This window comes from Cyrtonyx montezumae, unplaced genomic scaffold (genome assembly GCF_038088225.1).
Source record: "Cyrtonyx montezumae isolate F1298 unplaced genomic scaffold, pur_monq_1.0 scaffold_14, whole genome shotgun sequence".
NCBI lineage: Eukaryota > Metazoa > Chordata > Aves > Galliformes > Odontophoridae > Cyrtonyx > Cyrtonyx montezumae.
Genome location: NW_027071870.1, coordinates 10,823,523 through 10,850,454, shown reverse-complemented (window position 1 = coordinate 10,850,454; position 26,932 = coordinate 10,823,523). Strand labels below are relative to the sequence as shown.

Below are 26,932 nucleotides of genomic sequence, written 5' to 3'. Positions count from 1 at the left end.
TGATATCATGATTTAGGCCTTGTAGTTTGAAAGACAGCTTAACATCCTGCTTCCTACATTTGAAAAAGTCTGTCCTAGTTTGATTCTGAAACTGAAGATCCACATTTGATTTTGCTTTCTGTATAATCAGTACAAATAGAGGAGTGGAAAAGGAGACACTTACCAGCTTAAGTTTATTTTGGTATATTCTTTATTAATTTAAAACATGATCTACTGGTCTGCAGTTGTATTCTACCAATAAGACCAGTGTTATTCCCTCCCTAGTTCTCATTGCTGAAGCTCTGGCAGACAAGCAACAAGAATAAAGGATGCAGATAAATAAATACCTGTACATCCAACTTCATCTGACTGAGCTTCAGGCCCCAGGATTTCCTTTGTTTCTTTTCCTGCAGAAAAATTACATTTCAGAAAAAAAGCCATGAATATTCCACAAAAACCCCAAACCAACACCCCCAAACAAGAACAACAACAACCACAACAAAACCACATATACACACCAATGTAATGTAATTGAGGATCTATTTCTTCAGCATCTTTTTCCAGTCCTTTAATGGAATTAGAGAACAACATACTTTCAAAAATATGGATTCCACATTACTCCTGCTTAACTGGTTGAACCGCAGAGATATTTTACAGTGAAAGAAATTAAATTTTCAAAGGAAGCCATACTACACACTAGCCATTAAGGCATCATTTGAAGACAGGTAAAGACAGGTAAAGACTAAGACAGTGTGTTTTTCCAACAAATACAGAATGAGCTAACTGATACACTGGGACATAATTTCCAGAACACATAAATTTACTCCATTTTTTTTCAATTAGCAGTTTTTGGAAACAGTTGATGATTTGTAGGTCATGCCTGCAAAGCTACACGCTGCTTTCTCTTTCTTCAGAGAATCATAAAATGGCTTTGGAGTGTATAGTGAAGCTATACCATATTTCCACTCCATTATTTATGAGTACACTATGTTACTGTATGTAAATACCATAGCAGTCAATAGCAGCCAATAGACATAGCTTTATTTTGGGATGGTGCATGCTTCAGAACTATAGTGTAAAGAATGACTCTTATGTGATTTAAGATGCCAGAATATATGACTGGCAGGATCCAAAATTGCAACTGTTATATTTTTATTTACATTACTTCAGTCTAATTCAGTTCAGGGAAGATTTTTTTGCATGTCTAGTCACAACTGCAGAATGCGTTGAATTTAAATACAAGAAAAAACAATTCCTCCTTTATATCTGAGATGTTAAATCACAGGTCAAGTTTGATTTAAAGATACAAATGGCTTCCTCAAAGGAAAAGACTCTTAATTTGGTCTACCTTGACAAAACCCACCAGACTTATAAAGTGGAAGGAAGAACAGAAGCTCTATCTGCAGATATTCACAAACAAACAAAAAAAAAGGTAAAAAGGAAACTTAAGACATAAATCTTTCACTGACTTGAATTAGCATCTGAAAAAAACCACCACCACAGTACATAAAATATTAGTCAATACCCAACTGTAAAGTAATTGTATTTTTGGCTCCTGACACCACTGGCTTTGTTCAGAATTTGTATGGCAGTTGATGGCAGACAATGAAAATTCAAATCCAAAATTTCATTTCTTAAAAATATTTATGACACCAACTACACTATTCTTCATCCTAAAAAGGTTTGCGATTTTTCCCCATTATGAAATAGGCTATGAGGAAGACAGCTACTATCAGTAAGTTATTACCTATATATAGGGGCTTAAATTATAGTATCCCTACCAAGTTCCATTGTACTGCTGGCAAGCAGCTGAGGGGATGAGCAAGCTCCTTGCACTAGGTGGGAATAAGGACACAGCCACACTCTTACACATCTCTACAGCACTTGGTTGAGCCATCAAATTGGATCTAGTCAGCCACTCAGGAACCAGAACCAGGTGAAAAATGGCTTCTTTAAGGTCTCTGAGCATTGCCTGGCCCTGCCACAGCCACCTCAGCATGGCAGCACTACTAGGCTCTGCTCTGCATGGCATCCAACTATTTAACTATTTCTCATGAACCGCTGCTAAGGGATACACAGAACTTCCAGAGCTAAATGCTGCTAATTCCAGGTCACAAGCATGCTACCACAGTGCCACAAGCTGACCATAAACATCCAAAGATGGATAAGATAACTCACTAGAAAAATGGAAAATTTGGTCGTAAGCAAAAAACTTGAACGAGTTGATGCTACAAACATTTAATCTCCCATCGAATGTAACTGTAACAAAATAGTGCAGCAACCTTCAGCAGCAACCCATCACACTGAGAGAACACAATCCATCTTACTGTACATAAGCTCAACCTAACATGATATATATTAAATGTATTTTTTATTTCCAGAAGGACCTTACATGTAAAACATAATTAACACTAGTTTTTAAAGTTCATTTCACTGTTGGTCTAATTTTTTTTTTAGATGTTATATTTTTCAATCCTATCTTAGTTCTGGGCCTGAGCTCTCTAGATTTCCTACATATTCAAATACATAACTCATATTTTTTCAAGTTTATTGATATAATGAGTCAATAGAGTTTGACATTTCCTTTCTTAATTGAAGCACAGGGTTTAGTTGAACCTAAAGCAAAAGGAGCTTACATTATAGGATCATTGCACACACGAATGCTGGCACCCTGCCAGCAACTGGTGCCGGATACACGTGGTTCACTTCTGCAAACCGGTGTGACTGCTTCAGTTAAACCTCTGGAGATACACACCTTATATTTAAACCACCTGTTCTGAAGGCCCTGTAGAAGTTCGGTTAGAATGACTGGAAACGGAAGGAAACTAATCTGATAAAGAAATGTTACGTGTGTTGCTTCTAGTGCATTTGCAAACTGAATAAATGTGTAAAAAAAAATCCATTCTGACAAGTCTAACTAAAACTAGGGACTTACAGTACTAATTCAGTGACGAAACACAACTTAGTAAACTGCCACAGTGTATGTTTTCTAAATACAACTGCCACTCTCAGTGACGGTGTCGGCGTTGCACAGACACTACCTCAGCACTGCTTCCTTTGAGATGAAGATCACGTATTCAATACCCTACTCTTAGGATTTCTAATGTACAACCAAGACTGATTATGTGATTTTCAGCCTGCACCTTTCTTGATATGAAAGCCATAAAAAAGAAAATAGAGTTTTACCATAGCAAATCAAAGCTCCATGAAACATAATTTAGCCCTCATTTTTCTCACACAGCCTTTGCCAGAAGTTCAAACAATCTATTTTAAAAAATCTTACTATCAAATAAAAAATCCTTCTGGCTGCTACAAAAGAGGCTTCAGAACTCGAGAACATAAGAAATAACATAAGAAACATAAGAACATAAGAAATTTACAGTAATTTTAGTAAGCCCGTATGGCAATCGTCTGTCTGATGTAAGCCTGGCTGAGTAACAACTGACCAAGGCAGAGAGAATACCATCTGATTCTCACAACACAATTACAGTAGAGTTTGGTTGAAATGAAATCTTACCTAAAATGGCACATTTTAAATAGGAAGTTAAAAAAATTGTCATTATATATCTAGAGCTCAGAGACTCTCCAGAGGAAGCCTGAGGTAAGATATTGGGTGTAACTACCTGCAGGTGTAACCCCGAGAAACATCTGGTCCACATCTGAGCCCAGCCTCAGTCCATACCCCAGGCTTCCTACACCCATGCTTGAGTGGGTCAAGAAATAGTCTCCATGCAGCCCATTTTTATGTAACTGCAGTTCACTATATATATATATATAAAACAGCACAGGAGAACAAAGATTTTGCAGAACTAAGACAACTATCTACCTAATCATTTAGATTTGAATTCCTCAATTCACTGCACAGCACACCTGGCAAGGGCAGCTACATAAAAGCTGGACCACATTTAGTGGCCATATGAGTGCTTTCAGTTCGTTCAGATGTGAGGTCACACAACTATTCTAAAGCTGTAAGTTTTAGCAAAGTGGATGCTAAAGGATTATGGCTGGAATTAAGGTGCACACAGGGCTATATCTCAAATACTGAATAATGAAAAAGAAGTACAGCACAATAAATGTTACAAAATCTAATTATTTTTCAATTGTGAATATTACATGTCCACCACTTCTAACCATTTCAGTAACAAAGTGACCAAAAATTCTGTCAGGTCTTGGAAGCACTACTCTGCAGAGCATCATCAGTGAGAATGACCATACCTTCATCTTCCCAGCAGCTGTTTGTGCTCCCTTCCCTTTCGCTGTTTTCTGGTAATACTGTGTGGTCGGTTGGCAAGTCATCTTCTGGCACACTTGCATCACAGTCTGCAGCATCCGCTATACTTTCTTCTTCCACTATATGCAATTTATCTTCGTCATCTGAATCTGAGTTTGCTTCTATCACGTTATTGTAATTGGTGACTGTGGACAGACAAAAAGCAAAATACTGATCAATATACTCTTAATTTACTGCAAAAACAACTCCAAAGCTTTCAGTACTGTAGCCAGATGCTATATCTAGGGCATCTCTGTGGAGTCACATCTTTAATTCTTTCCCCATGTGGATGGCAGCAGCTTGAGAGCAACCTGAACATAATGGCGGCACAGGAGAAGGCACCCGCAGACTGCTGGGCTTCTGCCATGGCCAGGAACCAGATCGCTCCACTTGCAGCCCAGCATGAGGTTGCTCCAGGTCATTTGGATTTGGATGACAGAAGCGCTATACATTTCCTTTAAGAACATGACAGCCTACTCTATGAAATACTCAATAGGAGCACTAAGTGAGAACAACAGGGAGACTGCACTCCAAAGTGCTAAAGTGCTTCTGCTCCAGGCTAAAGTGCTCTTGCAGGTACACCCAGAGCACACTGGAGGCTCAGCAGTATAGATGAGAACGCAAAAACTCTCAGAGATGACTTAGGAAACATTTTCAGCGCTATGTCATAAAGAGGTAATAGCTATTCTTTGTAATCATGGAGACCATATGTTAAGAGTCTTGCAAACACAGGATCACACAGTGATACACACATTTCTGATGTATAGGAGCAGATTATTATTAAAATGCCTTACTATGAGCACAAAAGATCAGCTACGACTGATTTAAACTTAGACCGTACAGATTATGTATTAAGAAAAAATATCTTTTCACTATCTGTTGAAATGTGTTGAAAGTTAAAAAACTATTAAACATTTACGGAACCTCTGTGTATGTATTAATTATCCACCGCCAGGTTTGAGCTTCCTATTGCAATGCTTCAAAATACAGTTTAATAAAGAGAGTATACATATCAGTGACCAAACCAGAAGACTTCCCTGGCTGCAGAAGCACTTCAGTGGTTGCAGAACCTCTTCTGAGGTGCAGGACTTTGCAGCTCCTGCCTACTGGCACTGTCAGCACACTACAAGACAGACTGATTCTTTCATGGGAACCCTGCTTATTAATGTAGATAAATAGGAGATTCAACTCCAGCTTTTCTGAATTTAGTTCTTCTTTCTTTCTTTTTTTATAGATATTCTAGTCATTTAAAAATGCATTTAAGCAGGGAAAGTGAGTAACATTATGAATGGACAAGCTGCTATTTCATTTCCTTCCCATTTGGGAGAAGAATGTCCCATCTAAAATATGCATAAGCATGACAAAAGAGCCTTCTGAATCTAAAATAATCATGTTTTCATATTTTATACATGTAGCATTATTTGAAAAATGTAGTATGTGCCATAATTCATGGTATCAAGCTATTCTAAGGTAACAAATTTAGATAAAATTGCCTAAATACTATATTTGACCCATTTCTATCAATAAATTGATTCTCACTTAACATTCTGTAACAGATTTTGCAAGGTAAAACAAGTACTGAGGTAACATTGTGTGAAAGATAAGACATGCATAGATACCCTCACCACAGCAGAAGAGATTTATGAATTTCCTTGCCTGGAAAGTGGTAAATGCAAGTTTTAAAAAGGTCAGGAACAGACAAAAAATACAAGGAGGACATGGAAAAATCATTTTGTCCTGTTGGCAGTGAAGCTTAGATGCAGAAGACTGTGAATATAAAACCCCAACATATAGATTTTTGCCACAGGCAAAGGAGGTACCAGTAAAGATGAAAATTCAGACACAATATATATTCAGATATATAGCCAAATGTTCAGATTTCACAGTTACTCAGATAACTGATTCTTGAATTTCTAAAATTTCCCTGTTTGGTTTGGGAAACTAAGTAGAACTCTTTACATTGTCGGAAGTGTTCTGCAGGGAAGGCAAACAGCTAATGAGAATTAGGGCACGCTGTGACTGCAGCTGCTAGGACCCGGCCTCCTTGTCTCAGATCACAATGATCCTGCATGTTCTTTTTAGTCCCATCAGCCAGTGGTGTTCCCAAAGCCTCTTTATAGGAAGCTTGCGAGAATCAGAGTCCTTGTTACATGTGTGGTGTTTCCCTCTGAAGCATTCAGCACAAATGCTTTAAAGCTTTTAATTAATTTTGCTGTATCTGGGAGATGGCGTTTCCATTTTACAGATAAGAAACTGACTACTTAGAACTGAGAGGATTCTGTCAGCAATTCTGGTTCAGGTCAGTCTAAGGCCTTTGGGGTCTCACTTTCCAGAAGACATCACGTTTCTATAGCGATTCACATACCCAAAGCACAGAGGTGCTCAACTCAGATGCAGTGCATGCTCTGAGCCCAGGTAGCTGGGGTGGCACCTGGGATCAGATCACCTCCAGAATATGAAACCTTCCAAACCTCCTAACTGCTCCGTGAAAGAGAGAATGACAACCAGCTTCCCAGTGGTGCCTTCAGACCCTCAGAGAGCCTGTGTTTGACTCCTGCAGCCCTCCACTTCAATTACTGAGCTTTGCAGCAATTAAGGCGAGGGTTCTGGAGACAAGGGTTTCCTTTAATAAACATCCCTGATTCATTCTCCGGGCACCATTCCTCTTGTGAAAAATTTATGTGATCACATAATTAAAGATCTTATCATTATGCATACATGCAAGGGACAAATTAAAACCCTTTGAACAATCTCCATTCTGACATTTTCCAACTTTTTGAGAATGCTTGACTTTCAAAGTCAAGTGTTTGATTTCAAAGAATACATTAATAGAAATGATGGCTTAAAAACAATCAAACTCTGTAATTTACCGTATTTTTAGCTAATTGAAATTAAAATCCCATTACCTTGTAGCACACTGATGCATGCATGGTATTCCCTCCCTGGAGGACAGAGAGGCTTTGCAGAGAGATCTTGACAAACTGTAGGGCTGGGCAGTCACCAGTGCTCCATCTGGAACAAGGCAGCCCTGAGCATACACAGACTGGAGGATAAGAGGCTGGAGAGCAGCCCCATGGAAGGGGATCTGGGGGCTCTGACTGATGGCAAGGAGCATGTGAGCCAGCAGCGTGCCCTGGCAGCCAAAGAGCCAACCAAGCCCTGGGGTGTGCACCAGGCCCAGCACTGCCACCGGGCAAGGGAGGGGATGTCCTGTTCTGTGGCTCCACCTCCGGTACTGGGGGCAATTTGGGCACCACCATATCAAAAGGACATAAAATTAGTAAAGAGCATCCAGAGGAGGGCTGCAAAGATGAGGAAGGGCCTGGAATGGAAGACATGTGAGACACGGCTGAGGGCCCTTAAATAAATATTAATTATTATATAATTACTACTGCTGCAATAAAGATAAAATAATCATTAAAAACACATGAAAATACATCTTACAAAGCATATTTTTTTTCTGTTGATTGCCTTCTTGCTATACTATCCTGATTCTTAAACCATAAGTAAGTGTCTGCGGTTGAAGCTTTCATTGCTTCTTTTTCATTTTTATTGCAAACAACTGCAAAATGGATTGCAGAAAATGAGCTTTGCTTTCTGTATTTTTAGAGTCCTAAATGCTGAAAACACATGTGATGTTGCATCATTCTCATTGACAAAAAATACATTCAAATGGAATACTGGTCAAGGTGCTTAAACGGAGAAACGTTATTTGACTGGTTGAATATAGCTGTGAAACCACAATACACACGTGTAGTCAAATTCAAACATGGTACTTGAATGGAAAATAATCCTTAGTCCTCTGATTTAAAACTCACGTTCCTAGGAAATTTACGGTGAAGACCAACACTACAGTCATGAAAGACTACAGGACTGTCAGTGATGAAAGCCAATAGGACTCACTGTTTCCATAGCACATACTATATTGGGAGATTCCCCAAAACGGCAAGTACAGCTGTCAGTAGGAACCTGACCACCAATCACCAGATCAGAATTACTAGACAACATGAGTATTAACAGTCAGTTTACTTTACCATTCCCGGCAAGAACACCCCAGTTAAGTTAATAACACTCAAATTCTGATAGGACTTAAAATATTCCAACAAGAAAAACATGTATGTAGTGGAATATATACAGGAATAACGTGAAATCGGGTGGAAATGGCACAGAACAGCACTATAAACAGAAATGAATCCATAATCTCTAATCTGTATTTCACCTGGACATGGAAGCTACAGAGAGAAGGGCCTTGCCTTGTGGTCACCATCGTTTTACAGAGGCTGGCCCAACATTCTTACTACCTGCTTTTTGTATACCCCTTCATGCTTAATCTAAAATCCTATGTTTTCCCATAGAAAACAAAACCAAAAACAAGCCTTTTTGGGTTTTAGAAGTAATACAACCAACCTACATTTTTTAAAGGAGTTGGATACCTGTAATCAACACACTTAAGCTTCATGGGCTCAGTATCTCAGCACTGAAAAGGCTGGAGATCCAGAACAACTTGTGAGTGACTCTGATCTTTTACAAATCCCTACTTCTAAAAGCTCTTTCAAGTCTAATAATAAATTTTGAAAAGTTACTCAAGAGCACTGTCAGAAAAGAAACCTTTGATTCTACGAACCAGAACAGTTGCTGTGCTGTTCGAACAGCATTCTTGGATCACGGATTACTGCTCTGATGGCACACACTAATCCCTCAGAAACCATTTGCTGTCTACCAGTTCAACTGATAATCTGCACCTATGCATTCTTTTGCTCTAGCTCTAGAAATATTTTAAGAAAAATATACTGCAAAGGCAGAAACCTGCACTAGCATTCAGTATTTCAGGGTACACTACTATGTTTGTTATAACTGCTAAATGAAATGCTGTACTTTCACCACTTCGCTGATAAGCTGCCCAGTGTCTCTAGCACAGTGAGATCTTTCTGTTGTTGTCACATTTTTCCTCTCACTTTAACACACAGATTCAAAATTAGTAAGTACCTTCCACGCAATAAAATATACAGAACATTGTTACTACCTTATGTAGAAATACATGGAAAAGCTTAATGAAAGGGTAAGTGTATATTGATGCCTTTCCATTAATTCTCCACCGATTTACAGCAATCACTGTCTTTGGGATTCCTAAATGAGACACTGACCTCATGGCTATCAGCCTCATTTTCTATTAGTTTTTCTAGCAACTTTTCCAATTCACAAAAATGTTTGCACCCACAAACATACTCTGAGGCAAGCAGCTTCACAGCTACATGTTCTTCCTTGCACAGCCCTTCTTCCTGAGAGTTCTTGTCTACTTGTTGCTCATAGAGAAGCTGTTCAACATTTCTGTGCACCTCTTTGAATCTTCTCCTGTTTTGCTGCATCCCTGTTCACATGGGGACAGATGACTGCACGTAGTATTCAGGATGCAGATGCAAACAGGAATAGCAGGAGAACATACGCTGTTTTCTTCTCCATTCCTTGTCCAATGATGCAAGTAAAACGCTAAGACAGTGCACTGCACAGCACCCTCCACTCACATTGCTTTATCTACATAGATTTTTTTTCTGCTGTACAATCAGTTGGTTATTTAGAAACACTGCAATTATCTTCCCAACAAGTGCAGGATCCTTTTAGTGGAATTATTCTCTGCTTCCCAGCCCTGCCCTGGCCTCCCTGCAGAATTCCTACAGCACTGGGATATGCACTGGTGTTGCAGAGAACAGTAGGAGCTGCACAAAGCATCACCTGGGCAGCTCATTCAGCAGTAAAAAGACTTTAAAATGAGACCTCATTATGTAGAAAGTGTGAGGAAAATGTATTATGCTTTAAATTAAATCACTCAAGGAAAACTAAAAATAAAATCCCCCAAAACAGCCAGACTAGATCTTAAATTACCAATTTTAAATTTAATTTGAAAACCCACTTTCAATTTTCAGAAAAGTTATTCTGCTTTTAAAAGCAGTATATGCACTATAGCTGTGGAGAACAGAATTGTATGTTATATATAAAGGGTGACTCACTGCTTATTTATATACGTACACACATGTGAGCTGCTCGCACAGGAAAAAGGGAACTGGCTTCAGTTCCTTCCTCTGCCTGCAGGGATCAAACTTACATCTCCCACATGTGTTTACATAAACACATGAATATTTATACAAATGTAGGACTAAATATTTACACCTACTAAGCACAATTCTGATAATTTTGTTTAACTAATACAAGTCTGTTTCAAGATATTTTTACACCACTTAAATGAATGCCAATTCCCACTCAAATCCTGCCTGACACACATTCTGAGTGAATATTCTGACAAAACAGAAACCATCCTATCCAGTGCACTTAATGTGCACTATGGTTCATAAATCATCCCAAGACACATGGACTGAATTATCTGGTCTTTGGTTGATTCAAGGGAAGTTTAACACAGACACTTTGCAAAGGGACCACATACCACGTGCTCTACTGTGCACTACCAGGACACTATCAGTGTGCTACAAAGGGAGGCAGGGTGGTGGGGTTGTGCCTACACAACACACACTGTAGTCAATGGTGTAAATACAGATTTTCTGCTTGCCAATTATAAATCACAGATTTCAAATCAGACAGTATTTGAAGTTACAAATCCAAAGCTCTGCATTGAATTTCTTTACCAGCACTGCAAAGCCTGGAGCACAGCACGATGATGTGAGTCACGAACAGCTCCCCAGCATCATGCTAATGGCCACAGCTCTGGCATAAGGCTCTGCAATGCCATAAGCTACACTTGGAGCAAATGTGGTAAATATTCCAGCCTTGGTGATTACAGTTTTGCTGCTTGCCTTTGTTCATCCGATCATCGGTTTGATGTAGGTTTCCTCAGTCCCATAGGCACAATTACATCAAAGCAGGGCTGTCTGGTAGCACGCTGCTCAGAAGCCCAGCAGCAGCTAAAGTTCATCCCAGCGAGGTGGATGAATGCCAGGAGCAGTGACCAGGCAGCACTGCTGCCTCTGGCACAGGGCTTCAGCCAACGCCCTGCTTTGCCCATGACTAACATGAGCTCTGGGCACAAATATTCCCTCCATCCCCAGCTATTCAGCTACATACTTAAGGCATTAGATTTTACTTTTTTATCATTTTTTGGATGCTGAGCCCAACACTGAAACAGAGAAAGGATCTGAAAAGGAGTCTCACTGACTGTAAAGGCTTCGTAGGAATCTCTGCTGGTTCTGCTGGCCAGGGCAGCCAGGCTGTGCCCAAGTGAGCAGGCAGGGTGGGGGAACGCAGATGCAAATAGACAGTGAACTTGTTTCTGTGTGGTGTTTCAACAAAACTAGCTCTCCTCTGGTCTCGGGTTGATTGCCAGTGGCTGCAATGCACATGAGCGCTCTCAACTCAAAGCACAGTGAGGGCAATAAGCATTGGCCTGATCAGAACTAAGACCCTGAACAGTGTGCACCTGCAGACAAACATCTCTGGAAGGGACACACGGTTCTGTATGCAGAGACTCCAGGATAAAACTTCCTGAAAACTCATTCCTTTATAACATCAATCAAATGAAACTGGCACCAAAATCTATACCACCTATAGAGGGGAAGGACCTCTTGGGACACCTGTTTTCCTTCTCCTCTCTAGTACAATGTACCATGTAGCTCTTTACAATTTAATTATTGAAGGGATCAAGAAAATTCTTAACAGCTGCAGCTGGACACGATAGCACTGAAACATATGTGTGATCCTTTCATGTACCGCAAGAGTCAAGGGTTTGTGGTGACAGGATCCTGACAGAACCAGTAATAACCTTATACTGGAGATGAAGGTGGATGAGGACACGTGACAAGTTCTATGAACTGAAGCCCATCCTCAAAACTAATCTAGATCTGTAGTTCCAATTCACAACCTTACAGGAAAGCTGTAACACAGGAAAGCTGGCAATGCACTTCTGGGAGCCAGAAGGAGGACAGTGCAGATGCCACGGGTGCCAGGGAGTATCCAAATCACTCAGCACTGCACAAGGATAAAGATGTGTAGATGGCAATGGAGTTCTGAGACTGAGACCAAGTTGTTTCATGCAGTAGACACAACTCAGTACCAGTTCCTCTGTGATACACAGGCAGGCATCTCAGCACTGAGTACAGAGAGCAGCTGGGTCATCTAGTGGCAGAGCTTCCGGGGTACCCACACAGTTTTATCTATTCACCCATCACGCAAGCAAATAGACAAACACTGCAAGTACTCAGTTTTGGTACAATAATATGTTCTCCTGTATTTTAAAATTATGTTTATGTATCTTTGCATACCCAGGCTTGGCAACCTATAATTAGATTTGGAAATGTATAGCCCTACATATACCACTATACAAAAATATTAAATTTTGAAATATTTGACTTATTAGGGCTACTTTGGAAAAGTGACTGATGAAGAAACGTAATTTTCAGCCCTCTGCTTTGAGGCTTTGCATTACTCTGCAGTCCTTCCAGCTAAAAATGGAAGTTATACAGCTTTGCAAAATGAAGACCTTTGCTGAGACAGGGGGACGTGCAATGGTAATTTCTCCACTGTATCTTCAAAAGATGGTTCTTTCTCTAACAAAAAAAAAGCTAACTATTGAAGAAAGTCTCTCCTCATTGTCTCTGGATCCATGTAAATTCTACATGCAAATAAGAAAATTCTCAGTGGCAGCATAATTTGAAAAATAAAATTATTACAAGGTGCTTATGGGTTTGGAAATAGTAGAAAAGTTCTGAATGTTAATTTTTTTTTTAGTGAACAAGACAGACAAATGTACATGAGAAAATTAACAGTATCCTTTGCCTGTTACTGCAATTGTATAACCCAAGGTTGGAGAGCTTTCTACAAATGGGAACTTAAATCTCTATAATTCTGTGTCAACTCTTGCTGTCAGGAAGTTTTACATAAAGTATTAAATTTATTTAAGCTTAAGTATTCACAAAAACTGACAGTAGAGAACAGCAAGAATCAGATTGCTCTTCCTCCTCCCTCCCAGCATCTTTTTTTTTTTTTTTTTTTTTTTAAAGTTCAAGGGAGATTAAAGCAGTGCTCAATAATTTCAGCACAGCTTCAGACATTCATCAGGACAGAAAGCCTTGCCTTGGATCCTTTCTTTCACTCTCACCTCCCCCATTTCATCCCAGCTATGTTCACCTTTGCATTTCCAGTGCTGGTTTCACAGCCCACCGCTTTACTCAGAAGACTGGAAAGAAGAATCCTCCCCATCTGCCTGCTGTCTCTCCCAGCCAGGTACAGTACACAGCCTCAATGGTTTATGGCCCCAGAGGCAACTGAGCATGGTGAGCACTGAAGCTCAGCACGTATAGATGTACAGATACCTGGGAAGCCTTCCTTTTTCAGTACTTCTAATGACTGAAATAGCATAACAGTGAGCTAAAAGAAGGAAAGGCTGAGAGGAAGAAATATTTCAGAGTTGGAATGTTTTTACTCTTCAAAAAAAAAAATCTCTCCAACTGATGACTGTACCATGTTGCTGTATTTATATGACGACCATATTGTTTCTATGAGATTCCTATGTGAGATGCTTGACATTTTTCCCTTTATTAAACTCTTCACACAAAATAAACATTAACTACAAGAAGCATTTGATAGGTAAGATTATGAATTACCTTCCCAAAGACAGATTTTTAAAAATAGAAGATTACCACAGTAAAAAGTAACCCTTGAACACAGACAAATGTCACAAAGTTTAAGATGAGCAAAAAAGCCTGCCTCATCATTAACTGGTACTCAGTACTCATCTGGGAAAATGTGGTCAACGTCAAGAATTGATAGGATAGCAACAAGATGGAGAGACATATGGCATGTATCACAGTAGCATACATTCAAATTACCTACAAGTTCCTTCCTATTGACCATGGCACTAGGAAAACGTAGCACCTTATTTCTGTTCATAGGTGTAGCAAAAATAGAATAAAACTGCAATACATCTGCTTTAGGTTTATCCTCATTAAAACCAAGCCTGAATTACAGTTTGATAATTACCTTCATCCACACTCAAAAGCTGCATTTGTTTAATATAGAGCAGCTGGCCCATTTAGCATTACTCATGAAAACTCAGGTTAGTATAAATTATCAGTTGTAAACTCATTCCCTGATGCCAACTCAATTGCTGTATGAAATAATTCCACTCCTATGGAACCCCTACATGAGTATCACTTACAGACCATCCATCCATGCATGAGTTGATCTGAATCCAGTGGCATTAATTTGGATATCATTGGTTATCTTCACATGACACACGTCTGGAGAAAAGTGTATTTTGATAATACTGGTGATTTTATATAACACCATTACCTAGGCCTATATGCAGTAAATACTTCTTTACAGATACTAAAAAATATTGTAATAGGGGTTTATAAAGCTTTGAGATTCTCTTAGATGTGAAAGAGAAAAATGAAACTGCCAGTGACATGTTTTATAAACAAGAATAGTCTATTACAGCAATGTTCTCTAGCACCTGAAGTTTTATGACTGTCATAATGAGCTGTTAGTAAAGTCTTCAGCATTGACACAATCAAATACATGGTGGAGATATCACCATAATGAATCACACATCTTAGAAAGCTCTGACATTCTTCTTTACTCTCTCAATTCCTAAGTCAACAACAAATGTGCCACTCTGAACTGATGTTGCATAAATATAATCTGAATTTGAAGATTATCTATAAAAAGTATAGAAATACTTATTTCATTTCATGATGGTCTTCTGTAATCTCAACCTCAAATTAATTTCTTAAATGTACTTCTTGAAAGAGAGCTAATTAATCACACATAGGATGCTCAGCTGTTTACACTGATCCAACAATCAGTTTAAATACTCCAATATTCCAGTAGTTCCCCTGGCTAGAACTTGCTGCTTATGGCAAAAGAGAAGGGAATTTCCTTTTTTTTCCATTTTCCTTCAAATTTTCTCTTAAGTTGACATGCCACATTTTGGCTTTGCTTCGATTTCACATAATGACAGATGAACAATTTTAATGGTGTATTAGATTTCAGTTTCCAGAATATGGGTCCTGACTTTTAGATTAAGAATTCTAAATTGTAGATACTCTAAGTTATATAAAACATTTCTAGTTTACTTCTGAAAACAAAGAACACAAAGAGATGCAGGATAATAAAAACTCTGAAGAATGCACTTTTAGTACATAGATTTTGGGCGATCTGGTCTGCTTCATATAGCACTGCAAATTGAATAATCTGAGTTTAATATGCATGTTAATAAATGACATTTGTTTTTTTTTGCATTTATACTCATAGCTAATCAACCAAAACATTGGTAATATAAAATTACTGTCTGGGAGTGGTAGGAAAAATTACAAGTTCCTCCAATGTTTAATTATTCACAACACTAATTTTTATCTTACAGATTTTTCACACTTTCACTGATTTACAGTTCTTTTTGAAATATTAAATCACAGACGATTTCTATCATTTATTTGCGTGAAGTAGAAAACACACTACAACTGTGGCTTGTTCATTTCACAAGATAATGAGCAGCTATCATTCCCAGAAACCTACTGCAGTATAAGAATGTGAATAAAGAGACAGTCAAAAAATATGTGAAGGATTTACAGTATTTTTACTAGACTTCAAGGACAGACATTCCCTGGTGTTCTATTTAAACGGGTGGATACATGACATGATGAAAGGTCTCATTTATCCTGCTTAAATAGAACAGTACAACGCTTAAGGAAAGGTTTAATACTCCAAAGACGCGTGTCATAAGGAAAATACACCTTCCTAAAACGACAATGGGAAATTACGTTAGGGAATTTTCACATTTAAATAAAACTATATATATTAAAAACACATCAGTATGAAACCTAATGGACATTTCTGACATTATAGTAAGGAAATAAAAATGTCTTGCCACACTAAGCTCTGAACTTCAAAGGGCTGTGACTGTAGCCCACAGCACACTTTAGTAAGACCTTCATATTCTCTGAAGATCAAGTAACTTATAATCCTGTTTCCAAAGGCAGCATTTTTAACTTTCAAAAAAACTGTAATCTGGATTTACTGTTACATTCCTGTGCACATATTGTTCACATATACCAACTGAGTCTACCAGCAAAGGCAATTACATCTAGATTTTTGGATGCTGGGGTGAACTTGAAAAACTAGCTCTCCAGCTCCCATGCTTAAGAATAACCCTCATCACGTTAAATCAAGTTAAAATAGCTCATGAACATAGTTAACACTATATTTCAACGTAAACCAGCCTTACAAAGGTCTGATGAAAGAACAGGGTGAACTCTCAAGGTTGAGCACCATGCTGACACAGCAAGAGTGCATCTGCTCTCCGTAAGAGCCTTGACAAAGTACTGCAGGGATGAATGGGAGAATATTCCAGATCTTCTTGTTGAATTCGTATGCACAAATGGACCATGACACAACAAAATACTGAATTTATGATGTAGCCTAAATTTATCATTCGATTCTCAACAGATTAACTATCTGCACAAGCTAGCAAACTACTTCAGTTAGTGTAACATTACAATAATGTCAGCAAAGAATGGCAGCTAATATCCTAATGCTAAAACCCATCTTAAGTATTCTTAATAAAGATTTACAGTATGCAGCTACACAATATGCTGAATTTCCAAGAAAGCAGGTACTTAAGTATGAAAAGGATCAACACAGCTCAGTAACACTTGTAAAAAGTTCCTAACAAATAAATAAGTTAAAAAAGAGACCAGATGAAACAAAGATGATTTAAAATGCCAGTGCATAAAGGATAACAACAAGATTTTAACTATGATACTAGAATTGATCATACAGCAGGTATGTCCCATGACTTTTTAATGATGATGAATAATGGTATTCAATTTAGTCCAACACTTTCAAATTCTCACTGTCTACACAGGGAAGGAGCTAGATATTTTGAGACTTTAATTTAAAAGAGCTTATCTGCTTCATTTGACATTGCAGTTTATATGTAAGGTGAACTAACTGTAATAAAGAAGAATCTAACAAGGTATCACCAAAGGGTAGCTTAAATAAAGAGACTGATTCACTAAAAAAGCAAAAAAAAAAATCCAAACTTGCATTTAGTCACATAAATGAGTAGACACACATTATAGGCATTCTTAAATGTAATCCTGCCAGCCTTTTGTAAGTGAATGGGAAAGACAGGAAGGAAGTTAGCAGATGAGCCTGACTTCATACGAATACTGAGGACAGAAAGAAGCACCTGTCAGCCACTTCAATACAGGGACTTTCTCTTGGGAAGGCTATTGCAAAAACAGCTGAGCACTAATAAGCCTTAGTAAAAGTGTTTGCCATACAAATAAAATGTTTTGTTTCAGAGGCAAACGATCATTCATCTTTCCATACACAGTGCTATTTTACTGAAACACTTGCTGAGGTTGCATGAGACAATAACACCAAGTAATCTGCCTCAAAAGGAAGCTGAACCTTCCTTCCCCTTCTACAGAAGTATTTTAATATTTTATATGATGTTCTCTCAGGTTGATCCCCTCATCTTACATTCTTCCATTGGCTCTCACATCATGAAGATGGAACTCAGGCCAAAGACAAGAAACAACCCAAAGAAACTATGTAGGCTTGGATCGAGTTACAAAGAGACAGAACTTCTACAAGGGGAGAAAAACTTTCAAACATCTCATTAATTGCCACTGCTTCATAGGCAGTATTTTGAACATTTCCCAAGAGCTAAAATTGCAAGTTACAGATATCAAAGATAAAGGCATGGTGTTACCTGTAGCTGCTCTAGCATATGCAAAACTTTGATTTTATATACAAATATTTATGTAATTAAATCCTTAAGAATCTTTTTGCTCTATCAGATCGAGCTAACTGCAAATCACTTCACAAAAAGAAATAAAGCTCATAACGAAGCATTGTAATCTAATTGTTCCATTCATGAACCATAATAACGGACAGCTATCTGTTGGTATCTCAGACAGTAAACATCTCTACACCTCTAGACCCTTTATTTTCTAAGGGAAAATGTGCAAGGAAACATGGTATTTAAAAAGTATGAAGCATTACAGTGTCATCAGATCTGATTCTCGGAACTTCTGAAACAGGAGGAATACTTTTTCCAACCTCTGACATTTTTTTTTTCCAAGAAGATACCCAAACCCATTCTGACAATTTATCTATTATTTTGTTTTTAGAATATTTTATAAATACTTGAGACATCTTCATGGTTACAAAAGTAACCAGAACGACAATGAGCTAAGATGATCAGGATCAGGAAGGAATTAAGTCATTCCCCGACTTCCTCTCAAGGGGAATCCCAATACTTGCAAGCCACAATGCCAGTAGTGGAAATGAGGTGCTAGAAGCCTATCAAGGGCAGGAACTCAACAAAAGGCTATGTGAGGTGTCCCTGAACAAAAAAATCAGTATACCTGTGAAAGACAAACAGCTAAAACAAAGGTGGAAGGATGGGAAAATCCAGAATTATGCAAGGTAGTCTGACAGAAGTAACACTTCTGGGAAAGGCAGAAGGGAAAAAGATCACTGTCTACCATAAGAATGGTATGGAAAGAGACCACAGCTCCCAACCACCCTGGCCTCCCACCACAGCTGAGGGTTGGGCTCTCACTGCAGCCAGCAAGGATCACTGCCTTGTATGTCTCATGAACCAGCTAAAAATACCATGGTAAGCACAGAAATAATCAAAATGCACCCACACTGCTCGTTGGATCTGATGCCAGATCAACAGCTTTACTCAGCCTCTGGGTTGCTGAGAAGGAGAAATTCCAGGACCGACATTGGTGGTGAAAGATGCTGCATACAAGTCTGAGACATCTGTTGTGGGCTGGGAAAACTCTTGGGTTTTTAAAGCCTAATGTGAGACATGTGAGGTGAAAAACTCATTTTCATGAGGGAGTATTAGTACACTCCCCCCATATTCAGAACATTGATCTTTTTGTTAAATGACATATTAGATCTTTTTGGAGGATGAGGAACACCATGAGATAAAGGGCAAAAAATTAAGAACAGACCCATGAGGCTTCATCTTACAGTTAGTACAGCATGACCTAAAATATTCTTCAGCGTAGAAGCGAAAATTAACTTTGTTGTGGCAGCCAAATTTAGACCAATTAGTAACCACTGCACTCTAATAGGAAGCAACTGGTTTGGGCACGGCAGGTAATCGCTGTACTCCGGAAAGCAGCAGCTGTAAAAGGTACTGTAACAATACATCATCTGGCTTGCTTATGAGGTCTGCTGATTAACAAACTCAAGGCCACACAAGTATTCAGTAAGGAAAGAAAAAAAAGTAAGAGGGAGCAGGGTGGGTAATGAAACTTTTCCAACCTCAGCATTACTGCGTCGTGCACAGAAACACATGTGAGTGTTCCCCATGCTGGCCCCAGTCCAGGCTTCTCCTCTGCCTTATTGCTGCCTCATGCCACCACTCCCATCAGCTTAAACCCATTAGCAGCTGCAAAAGGAACCGAACCTTCTTAACACAAATGTCATCTTAAACGAACTGTGATTAGGAGTTTGAATGACAGGTGACTACTGAGATTAAGGTATTTTTGTGACAATAAACCATATAGAAGTAATATGAACGCAATGTAAAGCATATAGATGCTAAGGAATAAATTCCAAAGTTCCAGAATTTTCTTATTACAGACATTATATTTTAAACTAAATCCTGTATATTTTGCAAACCCACATACTCTTTTCTTCATGACACACTGCAATCTGATTCCGTTCTTCCAGAGAATTAACTCCCAGCTGCTGGGCACTGCAATGGGCGAGGACAGCAGCTCTGGAATAACATCAGCCTTGCAGCTGCAAAGTTTTGAGGAAGATGAGTGTAGAGCTATCACCAACCAGACCACAGAAAGGATGTATCGTCAACATCCCAGCACAGCCTGAGAACTGCATCCCTACTCTGTGAACAGCACAATCTAGTTCTAGAGAGATAAGGAAGGTTATTTTTACACTGTATTTAGTTAAAAAATACCATCAACTCAGAGCACAAGTTCTGCACTCATTTTAGAGACTCATGCAGTAAAACCTGTGAAATGATGTTCCAGCTCTTACAGGGAGATATCTATACAACAGCATTTCATTTGTAGCCACTTGCTCTATTAAGAAAGTTACAAATTCCAACGGGATTTGTACCACTAAGAATGACAGCTCAGAAATATCGGTAACTTCCTTAGCAATAAGCAAATGCAAAAATACAAAATGAGATGAATTTTTGCACCACTTTGAATACACAGTTCTGATGTGACTGGTAAGGTCTGAATTATGTTCAGGTCACTGATAAAGAAAATACTGTAGTGAAGAAAAATGAGTAGTAATTTATTTGTTTAGAGAAACTCAAGATGCATATGAAAGCCCTTGCAAAGTTCTGACACAACCTCTCCAAAATCATTTTTAGTTTCTTAAGTTTATGCTATCACTAGGGTGTCTACAGACTTACAAGGAACCATGCATTCTTCTAAGTCAAGAAGAGTCTACAGGGGCTTTAATTACTGTTTACCTTCAGAATGAGATCACGAGGTCAAGTGAGACACCAGCAATAGCAGTATAAGCCGTATAGTTATTTGTGCTTATCAGCTAGATAGATAAACACTCAGTATTATCTGATTATCAGCCTTACCTACAAGCTTATTGATTTCTATTCATGTTGTTAACAAAAGCCCACATTACTTAAGCATGATTTGCAACCAAAAAAATCACAGCCCTTTTTTGCTTGAATCTTATTTTCAATAGCAGTGAGAAAGCACTTGATGTCCTTTCTGGAGATATTTAGGATGCTGATCTAGGATCAAAAGCATCAGAAATCAGTCTAAGAAGCACTGCACTCATCAGAAAGACAGACGTCTGATTGCTTGGTCAAATTCCTTTGGAGTATCTGCTTTTATTTGGAAAGAACAACACTAAGTTTTCCAAGTAAAAACACCGGGCTTTGTTTTCAGTCTTACTTTAACAATATACTACAGAGAGATCATGAGACATAGGTAAGCAATTAATTAACCATATGTAGTTAAAGAAACGGAGGCAGAATTTCTTTAAATAATAAAAATGTCAGCCACATATCCCTGTTCTAAGCACTTGTCAAAATGCAGCCTCCCCTTAGAAAAATGAGGTACAACTGAGCAGCAGAAACGTTCTAGCAGAGGTTTAGCAAACAAGGAGCTGTCAACTTCCAATAAGCTATTATTCACACCTCTTTAATCACTGCCACAGAGTCGATTATAAATAGCCTCATACATTTTTAAATAAGGTCATTCTGAAATGAAACAACAAAGAAGGTAGTAAATATTCCAGTACATAAGCAATTTAAATTCTACAGCGTAACAGAACTGTGCATTCTCAAATACTCCATTTAAAGAAAGCCAACAAAGCCTTTTATTAACTGGTGCAAATAGTGTCAGATGCGTAATCTCTGCGAGATCAATAAACCAGCTCAATTACGTGATAGTTTGTAAACAGATTTGAAAGAAATGAAACTATTAAAACTTGCTCATAAAATCCAGCTCCGACAGCATTATTTAAAAGCATACAGTAATACAAATGAAGTTAATACAACGCATGCATTACAAGAGCCAATCTACTATACAGAGACTTTATATGAATATGAAACAGCTCCTCTGTGCTTTCCCAGAAGCAGAACACAAATAAAAGACTTAAGTAGGATCCTGACTCACAGCAAACCCTGGTTTCTACTTTTCTTGAGATTTAAAGCATTCAAAATGAACACAGAAAGAAAAAAACAGAACAGAATTACATAAATAGGAGTGAGTTCTTACTTTTCCTCTCCTCTCTCAAGTTCAAGAACATTTGATAAGCATATGACAAAATAATGGTAATTTCCAATCTTTACAAACTAGCTTAGGAAAAAAAGACAAACATTAGACATTTATAGTTACGTTGGCATTTTGTCCAGAAATGTTGTAATATACACAGGCATGAAACTGATGGTAATTTAAAGTTAATTTAGCAATATGAAAGAAAGAATTAGAAGTAAAAAGTAATGAAACAGTATCAATTTTACTGACACTCTACAGGCTTGTTATGGGGAAAGGGAGCAGAACGCACATTCCCATTACAGTTTTTGCTTTTCTAATTTGATACCCTCTTTTGTAGAAAGACACAGTTTTTCAAAGTCCTACTTCAGCACAAACTCATCACTCCTCAGTGCTCTACATTGGCCAGCTCATTTTGGAACATGTGTTCCCTTGACAGGGAAAGGAGAACCCTTGATTCTTAAAAAGCTAGTCATGCACATGGCAGCCAGCACTCCTACCTCTTCCTGTCCAGGAACAGACCTCAGTACTTGGTGTAATAGTTCCATGTTGAAGTTCCTATGTACTAGGATGGATGTGGGCAGGTGGGAGCTGTGCCTTCATGCCTTTTTGTGTTCTCTCTATGGAACCAGAGAGACCTCCCAGATAAAGGGCATTCAGGCCAGCTAGGAACTACATAACTGTCAAAGCATTTACCAACATCCCAAAACAGCCCAGAAATCAGCATAGAGGATCCACTGTCTTATTGTGGGAATAAATGAAAATGTATGACAGTATCCCTAAAAATACCAGAATTTGGTTCGTGCCTCCACGGCCTGAAAACTCCATTGTCGTAGATGTATGCATTCTGCCTACCTTGAGTTCCCTGCTTTTTTTTCCTTATAGAACAATACTTTTGATACCTTTAAGCTTCATTAATGGATTTAATTTTTTCTTTTTTTTTTTTTACCTGCATCAGGAAAACTGATGACTGTGAAACTTTTCTCCAAAAAACCTGAGCTATCACATGTTCTGAGAGTATCATTGTCTGTTGGCATCCTTCTTTGATTCTCCATTTATTTTACAAAAGAAATTTTTCATGCTGCCATCCCAACAACTTTTCATAATCCTCTCATGTACTGTTTACAAGATGTTTCTGGAAGAAGTACAGAGGCTATACAGCATTTTTCACCTGTAGGAGCATTTTGGGAGGAGGGGTTCAGACACTTGGTAATACTGAGAATGCATCTTCTTTGAACTATCAGCAGTGAAACAGAAATCTTACTTGTTGAACACAGAACTAGATTTGCATCCTTGCAATTGAGAGAAGTCTGGCACACGGTGGTTTCAGTGGTTGCTGTGAGTCTCACAGTAGTCTGCTTTCAGAACCTTGGAGAAGCCACAGAGTTCCAATAGATGAAATAAAAATAGTGATGCTTACCGACACTGTGATAAGAGTACAGTTGAGATCCACAAAGCCCAGTGAGCTGGAGAGCTGACAGGTTTGAAATGAAGATCTGCCGGCACACAGCTACTGAGCACTGCCACCAGAGACCAAGAAGCCTGCAGCCCTGCTGTGGCACTCCACCACAGAGGGTGAAAGGATCATGCAAAGAAAATGGATCAAACCACATGACCTCTGGGTACCAAGAGTGATGTTCCATGTTCTCAGCAGTACTCAAAGTGAGCACACCCCAAACTACAGGGAAGTCTAGAACAGAACAGGCCCCCAAACCAATAAAACAAGTAAAAGGTAAGACATAAAACACAATAAAACTATACCTGTTGTTTGTATTTGTATCAGAGGTGACCTCTATGAAAAAAGAATATATAGTTTGAGTTTTAAAAACTATATAGAAAGGACACACACATATGTACATATAATTTTTTTTCTATAAAATTCAGCCTTGAAAACTACTACAACCCATCTGACAGTGAGGTAAAGAAGAGAGGGCACCTTACTGTACATCCTGCACCCCTCCTTGTGGTGCTTCTATTCTATCCGAGTGGAGGGCAGAAGCAGGAGTGGAAGAAGGAACAACGTAACAGAAAGGGTCCATCTCAGCTAAGAACCAGGGTTTAAAATAAACTGACTCTGCTGAACAGCCCTCATATAACAAGAGTATTCCCAACTCAGTAGGTTGGGAACATGATACAAAGTGTAGCAGAGAAGTCAATGAACATGCACAGACACAAGTAGCACACTGGCTATGTATATGCAAATGGAATTGAGAATGAAAGACCAGTGCAGAGATACACAATGAAGAACACACCCAGGAGAGGATCCCCATGCATCACTTGAAGCAAACTTAACTTTTAGGGTTAAGGTGTACTTAAGCCTCTGCCCAGACTCTCACAAGTAAATGCGTTATTAGGTTATAACATCTCTTACACAAAATCCATGCAGTTCCCAGCTTTTTTGCCTTTCTGACTTGCTGGAGGATAACACAATTACAGCACTTCCATGGGAACATACTAAACACAGACACCTATCTTGATAAAAGGCACTGCCACATGTATGTAATTTCCAGGCTAGTCCTAACATTTTAATTTAAAAATATTTAGGAACAGATACCTAAGCTCCTCTATTTCTGCAGGGAACAAGTCATGCCTGCAGAAAGCACAAAGGAGGACAATGCTGCTGGAGCACAATGCTGGCCTCACCTAAGTTTTCAAGCTAGGTACACTGCAAAGAAAGACCTGTGCTAGTGTGTAGACTGCTTTACAAGCAGATGCAAGCTCCACCTGCCTGGATCCCAGACAATGGCAAGCCAGATGGTGATGCACCCTTGTGCCCCATGTAAACAAATCTAACCCTGCAGCCTAACCCCTCTTATTGGGTCAGGTGTGCCACCACACAGACAGGCAGGTACAGACAATGCTTTATCAAATCCCTGGAGAAACAGATCAGGATAATGATAATTTCAAGGCATATTCTTATTTTATGAGAACTTGTCACTAGATAAAACAGGTGGCACCTAACTCTTCAGTTCGGAGCTTTACTCCAAGCTTTGACAGAACAGTGGCTGATGGGGAGGTCAAATGCCATCCCATAAATCAGGCTGTGCTGTGCACATGAGTCTGTGCTCAGCATCCCAGCAGAGCTTGCTCAGCTTATCAGCAGGGTATTTCCAGGAGAATTTGGAGGTTTTCCTGCTGAGCAAAGGAATTAAGCCGATGAAGAAAGGACCAGTGACAGCATGGCTTAATGTGGTTCTTGCCAATAATCTGAAAAGATGAGCCACTTGTCAGAAAGTATCTCTGGAAAGGTCCATTTTGCTTCCTGAAGTCATCCTGAATTAGCCACACACTGGTGCAGCTGGTACGTCTGCAGAGAAGGAATATGACAAGACAATTTCTTCCTACTCTCTGTCTTAGAATTTATGCATGCCCAGATCCATATTTCAATCATCCTCAATTCACAAGACAAAAATACATCAAAGGATGATTCCTGTACTCATCTTAATTTTTTAAAATCACGATTAGCTCAAACACTGAAGATAGACCATGAAAAGCTTATTATTTGCAGGAAAACATTATTGAACTAATGCAATACTCAAATTTAACATAAAGCCTGGAAAAAAAGTGAACAGTTATCAAATGTTTTAGGATATGTACAATGTGATTATAAGGGAAGTAAAAAAACATTGCTGTTAAAAATACAAAAGCACTTTATTGTATATTAAATACTGGAGTAAGCTCTTGTAGTTTATGGATCACTTTTATACCTGTGCAAGAGATTCAACTCTGTGAACGTATACTTATATTTACTTTTCTAATTAGCATCTCAGAGTTTGGTCTGTATGCATTTGGTAGCCTTCTTATTTGAGTCTAAAAATTGTTCTCAAGGCTTTTACTTCCTCTGGAGGAATTTTGCCTGGAAGTTGCATGGCAGCTCCTCCTCCCCGAGATATTTCAAATCTGTGCAGAGAAAAATATCTTTTAAAATGTTCTGTAAGAGCATATTTAGAACAGTTCCACTTAAACATATGACAACTAGGTGTGAAGGTGAGAAAAAATCCTCATAATACAAAAGTGACTTTAAACTTAGAACTAAAAGGCGATCTTAGAGATTAGTAAAGAAGTGAAAAGGGAAAGCTGGTTTTGCATTGCATCATGTGAAATTAATTTCTAAGCATTTCTTTAACCTTTAACTTCAGCTCTTTACAAGTATTTGCTAACTACAGAAAACTATAGCGTCCAGTTCTGGGCTCCCTGGTAAGAAAAAGACTGCGATCTCCTTGAAGAGTCTAGTGGGGCACCACAAAGATGCTAGCGGACATCTTAAGAGGAAGGCCTGAAAGATCTGGGTCTGTTCAGCCTTGTAAAAGAAGACCCAGGAGGGATCTGATCCACGCCTATATATCTAAGGTTCAGGAGGCAAAGGAATGAGGCCGAACTCTTCCCAGCAGTGTATGGCAATAGGACAAGAGGAAATGGCCACAAACTGAGACATAGTAAGTTCTGCACAAATATGCATGGGAACTTCTTCACAGTGCAGTGACGGAGCACTGGCACAGCTGCACACAGAGGTGGTGGAGTCTCCTTCTCTGGAGACGTTCAAGGACTGCCTGGACACCTACCTGTGCAACCTGGGCTAGGGAGCTGCTCTGGCAGGGGGTTGGACTCAATGATTCTAGAGGTCCCTTCCAACCCCTACAGTTCTGTGATTCTGTGAAAAATCTCTGAAGACAGTTTAACAGTAGCAAATGCCAACAAATGAACTCCTCCTCTAGAATCAAGTAACAAGCAGCTAACAGATCAGCAGCCAGACATGTGCCATCTGTGAGCTGTACTAATTAGATTATTTCAAGGGAAGTAATAGCCTCTACACCCCAATCACTTGATCTTTCTAATTTCATCCAACTTTGAACAGTATCTCAGTAGGTAGCAACTCAGTAACACACTGCAGTCACAAATCAGCATTAATTCCATCCTCAGGAGCATCCTTGCTCAC

General features: G+C 38.9%; 1 protein-coding gene across 1 annotated transcript in view; it reads right to left on the bottom strand.

Annotated features, from left to right (window-relative positions):
• Nucleotides 1-26,932, bottom strand: part of ZEB1 (zinc finger E-box binding homeobox 1) — a 108,857-nt gene that overhangs the window by 16,471 nt on the left and 65,454 nt on the right. The window contains exons 2-3 of the mRNA XM_065731448.1: nt 4,195-4,395; nt 327-386 (exon numbers count right to left, since the gene is read on the bottom strand). Of these exons, the coding sequence (XP_065587520.1) occupies nt 327-386; nt 4,195-4,395 (261 nt within the window). The remainder of the gene's footprint in view (nt 1-326; nt 387-4,194; nt 4,396-26,932) is intronic.